This window comes from Vidua macroura, chromosome 2 (genome assembly GCF_024509145.1).
Source record: "Vidua macroura isolate BioBank_ID:100142 chromosome 2, ASM2450914v1, whole genome shotgun sequence".
In the NCBI taxonomy this organism is placed as follows: Eukaryota; Metazoa; Chordata; class Aves; order Passeriformes; family Viduidae; genus Vidua; species Vidua macroura.
In genome coordinates, this window is record NC_071572.1 from 83260239 (window position 1) to 83279764 (window position 19526).

The window sequence follows — 19526 nt, forward strand, 5'->3', positions numbered from 1 at the left end:
GAGAGTCTGGAAAGGTTTGGAGGTTTTTTTTTAATTCCCTTTGGGATTTTTAAAGTTTGTTTGCACAGAAGAGTTCACCTGGGAGCAGAGGCACAGAACTGGGACTGGGGCAGTAGAGCAGAGGCCATGGCACTCTGAGTTCTGCAAGGATCAACCTCTCACTGGTTTACTTGCTCTGCAAGCCAAAAAAATCGAGAACAGTGAGTGCCGGGGCCTGAGGCATCTAAGCCATTTGCATCAAAATGAACTGACAGTTCCTCTTGAAATGAGAGGGTATGAACTAGTCTGTGGTGTCCAGCCCAGGTATTTGGATTGTGTCCTTGATCCTGACAGCTGAAACACGGGGCTGTTGGTCTCCAAACATTTACATTTTTCAGATTATGTCCTTGGTCTAAAGTTTTATTCCTGTCCCAAATTAGTCCTAATTGCAAGTGGCTGATCTCCTGCATGAGTTTCAAAGGTAGGACAGACAGGGATAATTTGATTCAAACCCAACGTATTTAAGTTCTTCAATCAGAGCCTGTGTAGTGTGATTGCACAGTGAATTAATATCAAAATTACACAAATACTTTTGTCTTTATGTCTGGGTAATTTTTGACTATTAATTATTTAAAGTTGATAGATACAGAAAAATTATAGATAGATAGATAGATAGATAGATAGATAGATAGATGAATATAAAGTTAGATACAGAAGAATAAGTTCCTTAGTTTTACTAAGTTCTTAATTAATACAATTAAAAAAATTCAAGGACAAAATTACTCTTTTCCTTTGCTAGGAGATTTCCCTGAAAGAATTCTTTCCATTTTAGAAAAAACCCAAACCCAATAATTTAAAATCTGTAGTAATCCTAATTCTGAACAATGATATCTTATCTTCAGTCAGGCCAACTCTCTGTTCAAATCAAAGTTTTTATTATATTTAGTATTATGCAGACATTTTCTTTTGAAGCCTTGCCCACCAGAAGAGCTTGGGTTCTCAGGTCTCCCTGCAGTGCTCGGCATGAGGAGCTGCCCCTGTTGCAATGTGCTGGCTGGCTCCTGGAGAAGGCTCTGGTGTCACTTCTGAGAGCACAGGCTTTGACTCATGTAAAAGGTGATTTGGGGGATCCAAAAAAGCATGAGCTGAAATAATTTAATCTAATTTTAGTCACCTTTATGTATTTTCACTAAATGAATTTTTAGCATCCTTGTGTTTGCAAGGGACAGCTGTTTGCTTTGGTCAGCACATCTCCATGTTGTTAGCTCCAGATAAGACTCTTGTATCTCTGGACATCTGTGACTGGGTTCTTTGCTGCACTTCAAATGGCACCAGATGTTCCTGTCCATGGTGGACAACTGAACCTTGCTCAGAAAGGCAATGCCTTCCACTTGCCTTCTGCATCTCTTTCAGTGTGGGCTGGGGGAAGATTGCCTCTCCCAGGCAATGCCTGTGTATCTTGATGCCTACCGTAGAAGAGACTTCTTCATGGTGACTCAAATCAAATGATTTAACTCTGCTTTCTCTGTTATTCCATTTATCTTCCCATTGGAGGTAGTTTGAGCTCATAAGTCCTTCAGACCACACAAATCAAGTCAGGAAATAAGTTCAGAATAGCAATATTTAATATTTACATATATCAGTGAGGCCATTGGTCACACGATTGGCAGGACAGAGGGTGTTCCCAGGAGCACACAGACATCCTCAGGGCAGGACAGCCTGGAACAAGCAGATGGCAGCAGCACAGTGCACTTATTTTTCTGTGTGGGAGGTGTGCCAGTGGGTATCTCTTCCTCTCCTGGTGCTAGCACAGCCAAAGCTGGCTTTATCCCAGAGGTGAGAGTCAGGGAGTCGAAACTAAGGGATGAGGAAGGGTGGGTATTTAGGGACTGTGAAGAGTTCATAAAGCCCCTGTGCTGATGAAGGAGTCTCTCTCCACCTGACTACATGCAAATATCCTTCTTTCCCACTGCCTCTTTAACTCTTTTCCTGGTTTGCTGTCTGCTGTATGTGGTTGCACTGTCCATGCTTCACAGCTGGCAAAGAACATGAGCTTTTTAAGCCACTTGGCTGGTTTGGATGCACCTAGTGATGAATTGCACACTTCAACAAGTCTTACACTTTCTTCTTTACAGAAGTTGCATTTAAATTTTATAGGTTAAATTTCCTCCTTCTAGGGGTGAAACTATGCTCCAAGGTGCATATGCTCCTCATCTAGGCAACTGGCCTTTTTGTCTCCATTTTATATAAAGGAGAATGTGAAGCATTTTGCATGTTGCATTAAAGGACAGCACAAGCAGCCACATATGTCTGCAATAAGTGTATTTAAAGAGCTTGCTCCCACACTACAGTGCGGAAATATGAACAACTCTGAGAAAACATAAATCAGGGAAAATAGGCTCCAAGTGCTTTAAATATATTCAGGTTTTCATAGCTGGCTGCATGCATTCAGGCTGGGTTAGTATTCTTTCACAGTTTGGCTGACAAAGACAGTTCATGTCCAAGAATTAACCTTTGAGGAAGTCATTGAAATGATGAGTTTTCTGAAATTTCCCAGTCATGGACATTAGCTCAAGATTAAGAGCTTCCTCTTGAGTGATGATGGGGAATTATGCAGTTCCTGGTTGGTATTACTGTTGCTAAAAACTAATGCTGATGCAATTTGCTGCCTTCCGATTGTATCTTCTATTTATTACTAAGCTGTACATAATTACTACATTTGTCTTTGGTGAGGTAATTCCTTGATCCATGTGCTCTATTCTAGAACAGCCCTATAGATCTGTGTGGAAGTTAGGAAAATTCTTAGGCAGTTTCATGAAGGCATAATTGGTGGTGAGGTTCTTCACCCTTTTGTTAAACCAGACATTTCTAAACTCTTGCTACAAACCCTACCGTCTGTGTTGACCCAAATGCTCCTCTAAGGCTGCCACAACTCTCAGATGCTCCTGAAAAACTAATTTAGAAGTGTCCTGGGCTTTGGCAAGGGGATCTGGCTCCAGGATGGCAGAAAGAGCTGAAAACCATGTTCTTCAGTTCCCTCTCCAGTGTCTCAAACACTGCTCGATGTATTTTCTGCTCATCCTCATTCAAATCTGTGAGTGCCCCATTCGAAAATTAATAGGAACAGACAGATGAGCTCATGGTGAGATTTGGGGAGGATGGGATATTATTTACATCTGCCAGAGAGCATCTGCTTCATGCAGCTAATAAATTAACAATCTCCACTTCCCACATACATGAGAGGGCAAGTGGTGATCTTTTATCTGAGGACTGTTGTGCTTTATACACAAATACAGCAGTAAGGGCCAGACAGATTAATGTTTTTGCCAGTACCTGAGGTTTAGCAGGTATCTTTAGAGAGATGAAAATGTGGAGTCTCAGATTGAAATGATCTAGCCCTTTTCTGCCCTGACTTCTTTATAAAAAAATTATTGAAACTCCTTAACATTGGTTTTTTTTTGTTTTGTTTTGTTTTGTTTTTTGTTGTCCCCCCATAAATAAAACAGCACAGTGCACTATCCTTATTGTATGTGAATCGGCATTTTGGGGCTTGTCTTGGCATTCCTTGTAGGTCATTCACATTCCAGAAATATTTGTCTGAAAGGCAATGAATGAGAGATGATTAATTAATATTACAGGGGATATCTGACTTACTGCAAATATCTTGTATAATGAAAAGAAACAATGAAAAGGAATCAATAGTGATAAATGAAATTTGGAAGATGTTCTCTTCCATTCTGTAAAATAACAACATTACTACATTTGACCAATTTAAAACATCTCAGCTTTTTGTCTCTCACTTACATATGCTAGGGAGGGTCATTACACTTTATCAAGAAGGCTTCTTAAATAGCAACAGAACCATGCAATGAGTATGTCAATATGTCATACTGCTGTTTAGAAAAATCTGAGGACCAGGTTATCCCTGACAATAATGTGACAGACAGAAAGAGAGTGTGCAAATGCATCTGTACTGCCCAGAGGAGCTTGTCCAGGGACTGTGCAGATCTCTCAGCTCATGTACCATTACCAGAGCCTGAAAAATAAAACTGGAAAGAACATAAAGCACCCTTTTACTGCATACCAACCTTTCTTCTCCTCATACATGTGCCACATATGAAGCCAGTGAGTCCATTGATGACTTGAATGAAGCAAAGAATAGCTTCAATCACACCGATGATCAGGAGAATAGAGAAAAGGACAATATTCCAAAGGATGATGTTTTCAGGTTGCTTGCAAATACTCCATGTTGTCTGGTTAAACAAATAATTGTCTCTGTGATATAGGAAAATAATTGGCAAGATATTAGAAAGTAAAAAAAATGAGAATGCTTTCTCTGTTTTCTGGCATTTCATTTTCTGAACTTGACTGCACAAAGTAAATCTCAGGTGGTGCTATAATTGGTCAAAGCCGGTGATTCTCCCCAGAATTCCCTTTGCAGAGATGCAATTGATAATTAGGGAAGAGAGCCACATTTGTACTTTGTTGCCATGCACAAGAATCTCCTCTTTGTTGTAGGGAACATTATGTTAATAACTGAATAGAAAGGTCCATAATGGTTTTAAAATGTGTCTCCACATTCTCCATTCCTGCTGTGGTGTCTCAGCCCAGTCCTTTCATTAGCTCTAGCTCTGATTTGAAGAGCACAGTTGTCAAGGTTGACTTTAAAGATTCAGAGATTTTTGCTTTGCTTTTCAGAAGTAGGTAGAGCTGGCTGAACTCTTGATAATTGAACAGATTAATGTGGCACAGTAAAGAAAGTCACAGCTCACTGGATTTTGAAAGCATGGTGCAAATTGCACAAGGGGCTTGAGGCAAGCACAGCAGATGAAACTCAGGCAATTTGCCCAAGGGTGATACCTTGGTCAAAGAGATGACCAGCTGGAACATGCTTCTCAGAGAAGTGTGAGTTTAGGTGTACACAGGGTGCATACCTGTATGAACCATCAGTTCGTTTTGAAAATGAATTATCAGTTCATTTTGGAAAAATTCAAGTTCACTTTAAAAAGATAGGGGAGGGATCAGGGAAAGCAAAATTGGAGGAGCCTGTAAGCCATACTCACTCCAGAGTGTCATTCCTGAAAGGGTAGAGGTATTCTCCATCACCTGTGTCACACAGAGGACCCCCAATCAGACCCAACAAAGAGATGACCACACAATATGCTCCTCCTGCGAATCCCAACACAGACAGGATCACTGACAGCAGCATCTGAAAGGGAAATGGCCTTCAACATTGTGTGCACAGAGGTTTGAGTAGCATGGAGGACTCACAATGAATGAGAAAGAATGCTCTTTCTTGTCTCTTACTTTATGCTGAAACTAGTACTGCTACTAAATTTGTGGGAGTAAAAATAGTTGACTATTTCTGACTGTTGTAGCTGTCCTAGATGTTAAAGAATTTATTGAGTTTTATGCTTAAGCTATCAATTATGAAAAATCTGTGAGTTTTCTTTCAAAAGCCAGTATAAGGCCAGTCCTGGATTGATCCGTTCTGTATCATGTGCCTTAGCGTTTCCAACTCTTCACCTTCCTTAGCCCTTGGACCAACAGAAAAGGCAAGCAACTACTGAACCAGGTATGAAAGCAACAGAAAATACATTAATTGTTTTTGCTAATTGATGGCGTTTCTTATTGCTGCTTTCCTTCATTTTGCAACACCATGACATGTGATTACCACTTTTCATGTTGAGAAATCTAATTGTGCTGCATGTGGCAACAAACCAGCAGTGACTTCAAATTCTATATAATGCACTCATGTTTTACATCAGCCACTCCCACAGAAATGTTACCTTTACTCCATTCTGGGGTAGTTTTCTAGTAATGAATGGGATGCATCCAGTTGCTATTTGTCTATAGAAATAAAAATCCCAGGAGGGTGCTACTGGTGGTGCATCTAGGACAGGCTTCTCAATAGTCTTGTTAAGAATCACTGTTGGTGGTTGTTCACAACTCTGCCATAGAGCCGGGGGAAGACCTGGAGCAGGGAGAAGGCAGCAGGCCTGCCTTAAAGTCAGGGCAATGGCATGACCAAGGACGCACATACAAAATACTCTCATTCATGACTCAGGTTTGAAGCCAAATATCTCAAGTCTCATAATTCCCCATTGCCAGCAAATACCAGGCCAAATCCACCACTTCACAAGGCAGGTAGAAACTTTCTTCTAGTCCCAGTTGTTCCACAGACCACTGCACTACAGAGTTAAATGGAAATATCCATTATCCGTGTTGGAGTTTTTTGACAAAGCCTTAAAAAGGCTTCACTGTCTGAATGCATTCAGGCTGGTAAATACATTTTCAAGCTTGGCAGCCAACTGCTTTCTGTAGAACCTTGCACGATGCTGGTGTGTGAATTGTCTAGTTTTGTGTATTGTTTTGCCTCTAAAGCAATCCTTGAATTAAAAGTTGCTGGGATTTCTCATGGGATTTATTTAATCATAACTGATTAACAACTCAGTCTTTTCTTGCAAAGCTGGATACTTGTTTCTTAGTCTTTATCTGCATGTTGGCTGAATTGCAAGAGCAGAGCTCCACTGTCAGCAAAATGTAGGTAATTTAGTCTATTGTCCTGGACCAAAACAGTGTCTGTGTTGTAGCTGATGCACTGTCTCTCACAATAAGATTACCAACCATGCCTTGTGGTGAAGGTGAGTGACTGATACTCTCTTTGAAACTCCTACCTATTCTGAATCACTTTTCCCCACTTGTTTTCTCATTTACTTCAACTCTGATTCTGCTTCTTGGTTGAAGTATCTTAATTATGTTAGCAATTTGTTTTAGTACAGCATAGCAGTACAGGGTATCCCAAAGGTAATTATGAGGAAAAAGTCAAATGGTCTTTTGGTATTGCTATGTTTTATGATAGCAGTTAGTACTAGTAGTACTTGTCAGTGCTATCTGTGATGACTTTGCTCTGTCACATGATTGTCTCATTTGGAATCTGTTGACTGTATGACTAGCCTATCCCAACTATTTCCCTTACTGTGTACAAGATCATCTAGACAGAGACTTGTCACCGAAAGAGGAGTCTGAAGTTGCTACAGCTGTTGGATTGGCTCTCCTCAGCATTCTCTAGATATCCAGGGGCATTTCCCTATTTTAACTACTGATCTGGAGACTTTTCTGGAGGCTTGCCTCATAATCTGTTAAAATCCAAGAATTTTATTAAGTATTTAATCATCTCAAACTTTCAGCATTTTCCCTAGTTTTACTTCTCATTGAAATATTTCATTTCCTCATTTGTGTCCTTAATTGGAACAGAAGGCCTAAGCTGGGATGCTTGAGTGTGTTGAAATTTGTTTCCCATGATGTTGACCTGTTCTGTACTCCTGAAAAGGTTTTGCTGACCATTTTTGCTGATTTTCCCTGCTTTATCCTTTAATTGAATTGTCCCTGGTGAGCTGACGAAGACTCTTGAATTCATTCTTTGAATGTTTGCATCAGCTACTTTGGTGAATTTACCAAGTTCCTCCTGTCCCAGCTTGTGCTGCTCTTTAATACCCTGGTTCTTGTTCCATACACTTTTTTTTTTTTTTTTTTTGGTGGTTTTTTTTGTTTGGTTTGGTTTTGTTTGTTTGTTTGTTTTTGATGAAATTGTTATTCTGTCTGGTTATCTGGATATCTTTCCTTAAGTTTGTCGGAAAGCTGCTATGGCTATTGTTGTTCTACTAGTAACTCTTAAGGAAGACTTAGAAATACTGGAGTATATGTTTGCTGATGCAATGAGAGAAGCTGTATTTTGGGTGGGTCTTTTTCCTCATCATGTCAGTGCAGTGGATGATTTCAGATGTGTACGTGCTAAGCTGCAAGACACTGAAGCTTTCTAAATCTATTACTTTCCAAGTTCATTACTTTGTAATGCAAGGACAAGAAGCCATTGATGTATGTTTGTAAGTAATAATTTAAAGCTGATTAATGAAAAAACTTAATGAAGCATGTAATCACTGTGAACTGGAAAACTCACTGAAGTGAATAAAAAGTATAAGAAATATAGTAATTTTTATTACTGTTGAAAATACTTTGGCAGTGTGTAAAGGCTTTGATGAAGTCTGAAACTATTAAAGCAGGAATTGGGCAAAATAAAATAGAACAGAGTCCCTGCCCTGAGGAAAACGTTATGTTTTGACTGAACAATAATTCTGATCAGTAATAATTCTTTAACCTTTTTATTTTTTTCTTTTTTACTATGACAAGCAATTCTGCAGTTTGGAGTATTCAGTCTAAGTTATCATTTTATACCTAAGATCTCCAAAGCAGAAAGGTGCTCAAACTTGCCTTTGGATTACAGAGGCTCCTGAGTAGTTCCATGAGGGCTGTTTCTCTGCCAGTAGATGGAGACCCCTTAATAGGTCCATCCAGACCTGTCTCCCAAGGAGCTCTGGCACTCTAGGAGGTTGCTGACATTGTGGATGTTTGAACCAATCCCAGGAGCCCTCTGCTCTCCAGGGCCTCACACCATACCTACCCTACCTTTCATATGCAGCCCTTATAGTCAGGACATCTGAGCACCCCTGCTGTGGATGTCTGTGCATTTTCTTCCACTCTCCACGAAGCAAATTTTGCCTGAAGTTTCTTCCCTTGAAGAAGAAGACCATCAGCCTTCAGATCGCCCTGCAACACTGACCTCTTTTTGAATGTTTGGAAATCACTCTTCCCCAGGAGCTGTGCAGGGTAAACTTGTTTTTGGTGTTGTTCACAGCCACTCACTCTTCGCTCATGTCCCCATCCCATCCCTACTTTGAGCCACAGTCTTTTTAAAGCATAGGGGGTAGAGCTTCACCCTTTCCACCTCACAGATGTGTGACTCCAGAGAGGTGTGTGTTCAAAAGACAGCATTTTCATAGATAGGCATTTTCCAGTTTGGTTTGGGTAGCTTCATCACTTGACCATCAGCCACTTTGTGATATGATTTAGTGGGCATGGTGGTATTCATTTGAAGGTTGGGCTTGATGAACTTGGAGTTTTTTCCCAACCTTAGTGATTCTGTGATTTTTCTGATTCTACAAAATATCACAGTGCATAATCAAATTACTTTCTTAATATATAATTTATTCCTCCATAACAGCAAATAAAGAAGAGGAGGAACAGCTTGTAGGTAACCAGTCAGTGATGGGAAGGTGCAGACAGGGTATCTGGCATTGATGTACTGCTGCTAGGAATGGCTCAGACAGTGAAAGAGGAGGGGGAGAATGGAGGATCATGGTGGGTCTGTGGATGTGGGCTGCTGAATGACATTGTGCTACCTGCTGTGTTGTTGGGCTGGTGAGTGAACCTAGCCAGACTGGGGAAGTTTGACTCTTGGCTCTGTAATATTTAGGACTGGGATGAAGGATGGAAAAGAGGTAAATGAGATGTTGTGTGAACTCAGCCCAGTTCAGCTGGATTTCCCCTCGTGACTTAACAGATCCAGCGAGCGTAGGAACCACAACAGTGGCTTTCTACACACTACACTGCTTTCTACATCACTCAAAATCAAGCAAAGCAGATGGCTCAGGCACTGTTTGCAGGGTGCCTGGGATCTCACCCCAGCTCTGCAGCTGGCCTGCTTGGCCATTGTTAGCATCCTGTCTGTGCATGTGACATTTGGTAAAATCAATGTAATGGCATGTCCCTTGGGATGTGCTTGCTAATGTGTGACATCCTAATAAAGAATGCTATTTTGGTATTATGAATCATGAATTAATTTAAGTAAAATGTTTTAAAGAGGCAAAGGTTTTCTCATGGATCAGACTAAATATTAATTGAAGAGTACAGAAGAGACCTGCTTTATTGCATGGAATCTCTCATTCCAGACTGCTTCTGGGAAGGATGCAGACTCAAAAAAACTTCTAAGTCAGTTTATTCTTGCCAATAATGATAGCCACACAGAAGTCTGTGCCCAGGGCTTAAGGATGAGTGGAGATGCCTTTATAACATGTTGCTTTATAATATTCTTAATTATCAAGTAAAACATCTCTCTGGCCTTTCTTTAGATGTCAGAGAGCCTGAATTGCATTTTCACATTTCACATGTATAATATTTGGGCACATGTGAGCTAATGGTCAGAACTGCAAGAAGCAGTGCTGGCTCCTCAGTGCCTGATGCAGCATCTCACACTTTTGGCATGGACCTGCAAATAAGGGATGTATGTATCCCTACAGAGAAAAGCAGGGATGAACCTGTGGAAAAGCAGATTGCCATGGAAGGGTATAGAGGAAACAGGAGGAACAAGCTACTGTCTCAGTCTTTATGATTGCCTTGAGCAGGGGAAGCTGGAGCCACGTTTTACTTTATGGGATGTAGTCCCCTTTGCTCTCAGCGTTGTGCCTAAGGGCTCCAGCACCGGCCCTGGCTCATTTCCCTCGTATCAGCAGCTGCAACATCATAACGTTCTTGTTGGCTAACTGAGCTCTCAGCCCCAGCCCAGGCACGCTGCAGATCAAGCTCCTCTTCTCCATTTCCCTGACATGGCTGCTGACAGTGGTGTGATGGTTTGTCACTGCACATTTCCACCTGCTGAGCAGCCATTTAAAGAGCTATTACACAAACTCTGTAGGGCCATTTCAACACATAAATATCCACTTACCCCACATCTGTTAGCGCAACATCCTGCTCCACCTGCTTCCAGCATCATGAATGCCGGCAAAATAACCTGTAAGAAAAGCACAGGCTGAATTGGTGTGCAGCACTTCTGCTGGGGTGGCTTTTAAATTCTAAGAGCTTGGGCATCATGTTCCTCAAATGTAAGTCACCTTCTGACTCTTCTCTGGGAGTTACACCTGCTTGGATGTTGGTGCTGCTGAAGAGTTACTCAGAAATAAGTGTGGGATTATAGCTAGAGCTGTCTGGCAAATTGCTGGTACATCAATTCTGATTGCTGAAGCTATACTGCTTTTTTTCAGGGTATAAAAAGGTTTAGCATGGTATTGTTGGGGTTTTTTATTTGGAAAAAAAAAGTGTCAGTTTTGAGAAAACTGAATTTCTGCCCAGAAAAGATACATAGCTGGACTAAGAATTATGGTCAGTGTAAACCTCCTGAGCATTCTGCTTGGGATTATAATTAGGAAATCAGCCTTGAGCTTCCTGAAACAAATCTGACTTTGTTTTGGCTTTTTTTTTTTTTTTTTTTTTTTTTTTTTTTTTTTTTTTTTTTTGTGCTAAACTTCTGGAAAACCTACAAGATGGACTTCAGTCAACAGGGAACTTCTAGTTCACATCAGATTTCTCCATGGTAATTATCAGGCAGAGCTGAACCAATACAATGCAGTCAGCAACCATCTATGACTTGAGATATAATGCTGCCTTACAGACACTCTGGAGTTAGGAAAAATTGCCTTTAGTTTGGTAGCCAGAGGGCAAGAAAGCTTTTGTGGGTCTGGCTGTGCAGCCAGCACACGCCCACTGCCTTGTCTCTACACACCAGTGCTGGTTAAAGCATCTCAAAGAGCAGCACAAGTAATGGAGTATTTAAAAAAGTAGAAAATGGTTACCATCAAGTTAATGAAAGGAGGAGAACCCAAATCAATTAGTCAATCAATCAATCAATCAAACAAACAAACATAAAAGGTAAAAACTGTAAAAATGGCCTGACTAGATGCTGGCAAGATTTTTTCTCATGTAGGTCAGGAAGAGCAGAATGTCCATAATGAACAAAGCCCATAGAATTTATGTGAGTAGTGTGAATGTCTCTGTTGAACAGTGTGGGACATTATTATGAAACTTGCTTAGAATTGTAGGCTCCTAAATATTTTTCAAAGTATTTATTCTCTGTTGCCTTTTATGCACACCCTAGAGACAACCTACAGCACCTACAGTGGTGCTGGACCACATCTGGACCACATCTGGAAGCGTGCAGAAGTAGAGCATTGAGGTTAAAAAGGTGTTTCTCTTCCTGCAAAGAAGTCCACTCTTAAATAATCACAAATGATCCCCAAGGCAGCCTCAGCCCCAGTGTTCTACTGTCTGGCACTCAGAAGAAGAGTTAATACCTCTGCCCATCAAACCAACACTCCTTTTCCTCCAGGACTGTCATTTTTCTTTCAAGGTTTCCCATCTAAATAGCAAACACTTTTGTGTCATCTATTAGCCTGGCTCAGGATGAAGGATTTGCTTGGCAGCTTTCTTTTTATGCAGTGCCTGATTATAAACACCTGCCTTTTGACATGGGCATGAGAATTTGCTGGGTTTGGCTGTTGTCAGTAAAACAAGAGCTGTGTGTGAGCCATGGCTCAGTCAGGTCTTTCCTTCTATTGCACACAGGCTTTCTATGAGGAAAGGCATTGCTGTGACACATAGAGCCAGTCTTACTCTCTTTACATCCTAAATATTTGAAATAAGGAAATTGAGAGGTTTTCATGTAATATAATTTCCATTAGAAATTTAGCAGAGGAGGAAAGGGTGGAGCTGGCTACTCAGCCAAAGGGTGTGCTGACGATCTGTGATTCAGTCTACAGATGAAGTTCCCAGGTGGAGGGAGGTTTACTGCCTCACGGAGCTAAGCCAGGCTGTTCTGAAGTTTCTCCCACAGTCTTCACTCTGAAGGCTGCATGCTAGTTGAGGGGAGATTCTCCAAGATCGGGCAACCCATTGGCATGACTTGCCTCAGTTTCCTCTGGGAGGAATCCAGGTGCATGGGGGAACATATTGCAGCTTCATCTTTCCTCACTGTAGTGTCAGGATATGGACCAGACTCCAGTCGTGGAACATCCTGTTCCTTGTTTTAACTCCTTAGGACACTGAAAAGCCAATCTTCATTTTCCCATGCTTCCAGCACCTGGAAGATGGAGCTGATGATAATGCTTTCTTTCCTCTTACCTGTGGGCATTTCTCATGCTGTTTTCTGGAAAACGTGTACACTCAACAGCATTGTTTGTGGATCAATAATTACTCCTAATGCTGTGTTTTGAAGGTCAATGCAAATTTTTCCTTTCCTCTGACTAACTGTTCTCATTTTTGATGTATGTGGTGCTGGCCACAGGCAAGGCTGTGTGGAACCCTTAAAAGAAGGCACATTTTCAATGAGCCAATGACACTCTCACGTCTAACATCTTTCCTTTCCTTTCATTGAACGCCAATGACTCCTGGGCTTGCAGTGATACGAATTTTCCACAAGGTCTCTCATGTAGTTGCACTTCTTCCTTCTACAAACTCATGCTTATGTTCAAGCTCAGCATGAGTAATAGGCCCAAGTGGTAGCCACAAGAAGAAGCAGACAAGCTGCTGGTGGAGAACAGTTTATTGAATGACTTTATACCGTGTTTCTGCTTTGGGAAAGACGAGTATGAACCAGATCCACTGCAGGCTTTCCATAGACTTAAGCAGCAGCTGCACCATAGGCTGGCTGTAAATAAGATTTACTTTTTTTCTAAGTTAATTATTCTTAAAGATTCTTTTATTTTTTGACCAGCTCTGTGCCAGTTTGCCATCTGCCCAGTACTGGTCATATGCATGTTATTGCTTAGCTTTTTAACTGCACTTGGGTAGATAATTGAAAGAGCACAAGGGGAGCAGGCTTTCTTATGAACTGGAAAGATAAATATTCCCCAACATGTTCCCTTCTAGACATGGTTATTCACATAAAAGTGATCTTTCCTGAGGCCTGGAATGGAGAACTAGTTATAGAAGAGCACATTCAAACCAGATCCAATCCAAAAGAAGGTGGATGGGAGTGTGGGAACAGGAGGCATTCAGCTTATTAAGCCATTTGCAGCTCCACATTTGTCAAGTGTTAGCTGGGTCTCAAACTAACACCTGCTGAAATATGTTTCAGTTTTTTCCTTAATGTTTTTATGAATTGTGTGTACATAAAGTCAGTTGGAGGAGTAACGTGGGGGTGCAGACAATAGCGAAAACTCACCACCTCCAGCTGACCTCAGCTTTGCTTTCACTCTTGGAGGATGGTCACTCATGTAACTCTTCTCCACAGTGAGCAGTCAGGCCAAGTGCTGCATCCTAACTTGGAGTCCTCATATTTATTTCAGGAATGTTTTGTATTTCTTTGAATAGGCACTTTTTTTGCGTTAAATGCATTTTCTCAGTTATATACCCAACTTCTCATTCAAGCTGTTCATGTGTTTATGCAAAACACATTTTTATGACCTTTTTTTAAATGGAGATTTCCTCGCCCCCCAGATTTAAAACAACTGAACAAAACTCACAAGAAATATTCATCTCTTACCAGTATCCCAGCTCCCAGAATGCCGTGGAAAAACCAGACCAAATCAGTTATCTCGCTGAGCTGCAGTACTTGTCCATTGGGGAAGTACAGGAGAATGTTGGAGACAATGGCACATACGGCCAGTGGGAGGAGGGTGATCCCAATGCACTTTGAACACTTCCCTGTGCACATGGCAGCTCTCTGCTCAGGAAAGATAGAGGGAGGTTTGGGTTACTGCAGTGCAAGGAGCACCAGATTTCAGCAGTTTTATACTTCAATGAAAGAAGAACCAATGTTGTAGAAAGAAATCTTCCAGTTAAGACTTACACAGATAATCCTGTTCTACAGACCCTGTTCCCTTCAGAGAATTTATTTTAAATTGCATTATTCACCGCTGGGATGTTTAATTGAATTTATTTAAAATTGTAGGACTAAACCTGTAATTTCCTGGCAGGAAATTACCAGAGAGTTTCATTTTAGTTGTTAATGGACAATTGTCTGTCCATTGAGAATATCAGTAACAAAACCATGACCCCACAAACAGATACCCTGGCTGGCAGTCAGGGCCAAGGCCTTGAGTGGAAGAGGAGGTGGATGCTGTCCTGGTTCAACCAAGTCTGGTTTTCAGTTGGGGGGTGGTTCCCTGTGGAGACCAGCTGGAGCCAATCAACTGGCTAGTTTGGAAGATTGACACCCACTTAAGCCACTTAGAAGAGCTGAATACGCCTCTATGAAAACGCATTTGAAGATAGGCTAGGGCAGGGAAGCTCTCTTGGCTTCTGGCTTCTGAAGAAGCAACCAGCCGGGCCTGGGCTGGCCCTGTGCGGCTGGGCCGGGCCTAGCCAGGCCAGGCTCACATGGCTCATGCAGCTGACTGCTCGGCTGAGATTTCTGCTGCCTCCAGGCCATGCCACTGAGACTGTCCCAGTGCCACGGGCGACCGCGCAGCCAGGACTGCTTGTCCGGAGTTGGTGTGGCTGAGACAGCGCCGTGCGGCCAGGGCTATCTCAGCATGGCTCACACATAAACTTTGCTTTGCTCCAAGGTCAGAGCCGGGAGTTGCCCCATGGCCGACACTGGAGATGGCCCCAAGGTCAGAAATGGCCAGGGCCAAAAATAGCCGCTGCTGGCCCAGTCCAGGAGCAGCCACATGGCTGAGACTGCATCACTGCAGCTATCTCGGCATGACTCGCAATAGACTTGATTTGCTTAGCTGCTTTTAGCAAACCATGCTGCAAGCAGAAAGACAAAAGCAGCAGCAGCAGTTTTATTTCTTTTTCCTGGTGTCATTCATGAAGAAAAAGCTGTACGTTCTGTCAGCCAGCGTGACTCACATGGTACCGGCGAGGACCACGTAACCAGCAGCAAAAAACATAGTGATTCCTCAATTGCAGAGCCTAGATGAGATCAACCTTTCACTGCTGCAAGATTATAAAAACTGTTTCAATTGATAAAACTTAAGAACAAATGAACCTACAAACACAAATTCTCTCCCAAATCAGGAAAAAAAAAGAGTGAAGACACGTAGAGAAAACACGTAGAGAAAACTTACTGAAGTCAGTAAAGAAGTCAAATTTTAGATGGGAGAGGATTAAAGAGATGCCTTAGTCTGAAGTTGAAATTCTTTTGTGAGGCTATAGTCGAGATATACTTTTTGATACATCAAACTTCATTTTTTCACTATAATTCATAAAGTGCATAAAGAAATGCATCATTCACCCGCAGCCCATGAAAAAAACCCACTCATGCTAAAGCATATAAATGCTAAAAAGCTATAATCCAATAAAAAGTTTAAACAGAAAAAGATAAGAGAGATCAGAAACTTTGCCCCAGGGACAAAAGAAGAAAAACTTATATTCCCAGACATTAAAAAAAAAGAACTTTTGTTAAAATAGTACCCCATAAATTGACATAACCCATAAAAGCACTTTGAGAAAGCTGCAAAGCATAAGAAAGACCTTCACACTGCAAACAAATTTTCCTTTCCCGAGCAGCTGATTTGCTATGACATTAAAGACACACAAAAACTGTTTCTTGTAAAAAAGTCTCCATAGCAAGGTAAGAGAGACTCCTCTCCCTAACTAAACTAAAGAAAGATTATTTTAGAAGTGGTAAACTGACTAAAAGTTCCAAGTTTTGTCTCTTCATGTTGTCAGGGGGAAGGAAAAGAGGTTGTGGGAGGAAGAGGTGTTCTGAAGATTTATTCTGATTTTCTTATAATTTTTCTTTTAATTCTGTTAATAAAGTTTTTGTTATATCCTTTAAAGTTTGAGCCTGTTTTGCCCTCCTCCTCCTAATCCATATCTCACAGCAAGTAAATAAGTAAATAATTTCTAGTTGGTGCACTAACATTTAGCCAGTACTAAACCCACTACAGATGCCCTGGGTTTTCTGGAACCACTGTCTTGGGAAGCTGGTTTGAAATCTCTTGCACTGAAGGTCTAGAAGAGCAGGAAATGGCTACCAAGGATACCATGTGAATGTTCAGCCCTTGGCACTGGGACAAGCAGGGAAGCCACCCCAGGGTGCCTACCAGCTGCATTTCCTCTATTTCAGTCAAAATTACACTCTCAGCAAGAATTGGAGAAATATTTATTACTGTTTACTGTGACGTGCTTATTCTGCACATAAGGGTTGATAAGACTGTGGATTATGGGCTTGTTTGGCACCTACCCTAAAATATCTGAAAAGCTGCAATCTTGTCTAATTCTGTGTCTGTTTGCTAAGGGCAGGTCAAAAAACCATCCCATCTCATTTTCAGGGATCTGTCATAACATACAGTAGCTTAGTAGTTCATAGCATTCAGGTTCTTTTTTTTAAATCAAAGAATGAACATAAATGAAGCATTGATTGAAAGAGATCTCTGCAGGTGTCCAATCTGATCTCCTGATGAAAGCAGGGCTACCACCAACACTAGGTCACTGTGTCAGCCACGGCTTTGTGTAGCTGAGCTTTAAAAAGCCCCCAAGGATGGAGCCACCACTGCCTCTCTGGGTGACCTATTGCAGGATTGACCCAATCACTTGAGTCTTTTCTCGTGTCCAGTCTGAATCTCCAAAGCTGTAAACAAGGCTGTTGCTCCTCATTATATCCTCTCACACCACTCCATCACCTCTGTTACCCCCCAGTTTTTCATAGGCTGTTACTAGACCCCTCTTCACCAAAGTCTACAACCTCAGCTCACACTGCACCCATGCTGTGACCTACAGCCAGAGAGAAAAGCCTGATCAGTGCAAAAGTGGATCCACTGATATATCTCCATGTCAGTTTGGAAATTTCAAACTACTGGGTCAGAGGTTATTGAACTTGCATACTACCTTCAACTTTAGGGCACAAACTTCTTCATGATCACAGCTTCTTCATGATGTTTTATCATAGCTTCAAGGTTTTCAAATGCATAAAAATATAAAATGTGCATGAAAATACAAAATATCAAGCTGTGGATTTCTGTCCTCAGAGAGAAGTGTCAGTTTATGACAAAAAGGGCTTTGCTCTCCTGTGAGTCAGTTACCAAATGCAAGAGAAGGAAAAGGATGTGGATACACACCATTTCATGCACATGCAGATGCCTTGACTTGTTATGTGCAAATAGTTTTTGTAATAACTGAGGCCGTCAGCAGTGAAATGTCCCACAATTTGCTCATGTGTCTTGGCTAATCTGGAAAGTTTTATGACAAAGATTGGTGTGGAGAAGGCATTAAGCAGGCTAGAAACACAGAAATCAATCAAGGTTGGGTTCCCAAGCAAGAAAAAAGCCCAGGTGGAAGGTAGCTTGAAGCCATTTGAGAAAGGCAGAGACAGACTAAAACATAATTTGGTGACGGAATGAAGATGGTAAAGTTTAGGTAAGATATCAGGTGAGATGTCCTCTGACCTATTCAACTGAGAGGGAAAACAGAAAGACTTTATGGGCTGCCATATATTGCTGTGAAGCAGATGTGGCTCCTAGAGACTTCTTCTGAGTTTGCATTTCTATAGCAAAAAATTTGCATAGTTCTCTGCTGCTATGAGTTCAACAAGAGCACTGTGCTTACATGCATTTTCTTCTGAGCACTTCACAGTCATGTTGAGCTTTATATTTCGTCTTTAAAATAAGCTAACTGGCATTAAACTGTTCCAGATGGGGTCATTTTTAACAGAGATATTTCTGTGTTTATGGTCATTACCTGTTGTTTACACAGTGCTCAGAATTTGGCAAAGCATTTTGCAAGCCTCTGGAGAAAGCCCTAGCTCAAAGAGATAAAAATCTAAACAGACCAACAATGTGCATGTGAAAGATGAAGTGGGGAATGGGAATGGAGGAAAATGGAAAGAATACTGGATATTTCACCTGTCTCAAATAACCAGTGTCTAGGTTATTTTTTTACAGTAATTCTTGCCTGCCTGCTTTCCCGTCTCATTCCAGCTTTAGCTTTTCCATTTGTTTGCCCAACCTCACCTACTTCCCCTCCTCCAAGAGAAGCAAACAAGCACAGGCACAGCCTAACCTCCTTGTATAAAAGCTAAGCCTTGTAGCTGAGGTATAAATTCTCTTCTGCATCTTTTGTACATCACCAGAGGGCCCAGTTCTTGTACGGCACAAAGCAACGTGACGCTGCTTTGGCTGGAAGAGCTGGGGGTTCCAGCCCTTTCTGCCTGACCTATCTCAATACCACTTCAAACTGCAGGGAGAACTTACCTAAACAACAATCACCAGACCTAGTGAGAGCCTCTACTACCAAAATCAATGCTGCTTTGCTACCTGTGCACATTAGAGCATCTGCATGTGTTATTATAGCTTAGGAGAACACTCCAGTTTGCCAAAAGCACTTAAAACACCTTATTAATTCACTAAACAAAAGCACATTCTACAGCTTCGTTAAGCAAGGTGGCTAGAGCAAGCTTCTATTTTTTAGTGAGGTTTTTAGGAAGTTTTGCTTTTTAACGCTACAGTAAGCATGTAAATACTTTTGCTTACCTTCTAAGCAGGGTTAAGATGGCCTCCAGAGTTCTCCACAGCTGGCTTCAGGCTTTCCAGCTCCTCTCTCCTGGAGTGTGGCTGTCTGAGCGAGGCACAGCAATGTTTTTGGGTGATGGCCTCTATTAAACAAATAGTTCTTTCTCTCTGAGAATGAGGAAATACCCCAAGTTATCCCTGGTTGGCCAGTGAGAGGTTGGCGTGTCACCCATGGTTATTGATTCTTTTAAGGCAGTGTTCCAATGGTCAATGTCTCAGCCTGCGGGACACATGGATCGGAGCAGTGGAGGCCTTTTTACAGCTGTAACCATTTCAGCTGTGTGGAGTTTGGCAGAAGAGGAAAGGCAGGAGATGGCAGAGGAACTACGAGTACCTGGCAGAAAATGTGGTTGGAGCACGAGGTGGTGGCACAGCAAAGTCTGGCCATTGGTGTGGCATCATCTTCTGACCACCAGGCTG

General features: G+C 41.6%; 1 protein-coding gene across 2 annotated transcripts; it reads right to left on the reverse strand.

Annotated features, from left to right (window-relative positions):
* Positions 1–891: 891 nt before the first annotated feature.
* On the reverse strand, positions 892–19161 carry LOC128803448 (transmembrane 4 L6 family member 1-like). Of its 2 annotated transcripts, none has more exons than XM_053970438.1 (6): positions 19068–19161; positions 14132–14311; positions 10541–10606; positions 5043–5188; positions 4068–4254; positions 892–3576 (listed from the first exon to the last, which is right to left on the reverse strand). In XM_053970438.1, exons 2-6 carry the CDS (start codon positions 14300–14302, stop codon positions 3556–3558), a joined length of 591 nt encoding a protein of 196 aa, XP_053826413.1. In that variant the 5' UTR covers positions 14303–14311; positions 19068–19161; the 3' UTR covers positions 892–3555. The 2 variants fall into 2 exon arrangements, with proteins under 2 accessions (XP_053826413.1, XP_053826415.1); XM_053970440.1 differs by lacking the exon at positions 19068–19161 and adding an exon at positions 14659–14738.
* Positions 19162–19526: the final 365 nt, after the last annotated feature.

Bases quoted from the DNA above. Each gene is read 5' to 3' on its own strand.
- LOC128803448 (XM_053970438.1), bottom strand. From the start codon at position 14,302: ATGTGCACAGGGAAGTGTTCAAAGTGCATTGGGATCACCCTCCTCCCA. The intron at 5,189-10,540 runs GTAAGTGGATAT...TTTCCCTTTCAG, and splicing joins GTTGCGCTAACAGATGTGGG to ATGCTGCTGTCAGTGATCCT. The intron at 4,255-5,042 runs GTGAGTATGGCT...CCTATATCACAG, and splicing joins TTCAGGAATGACACTCTGGA to AGACAATTATTTGTTTAACC.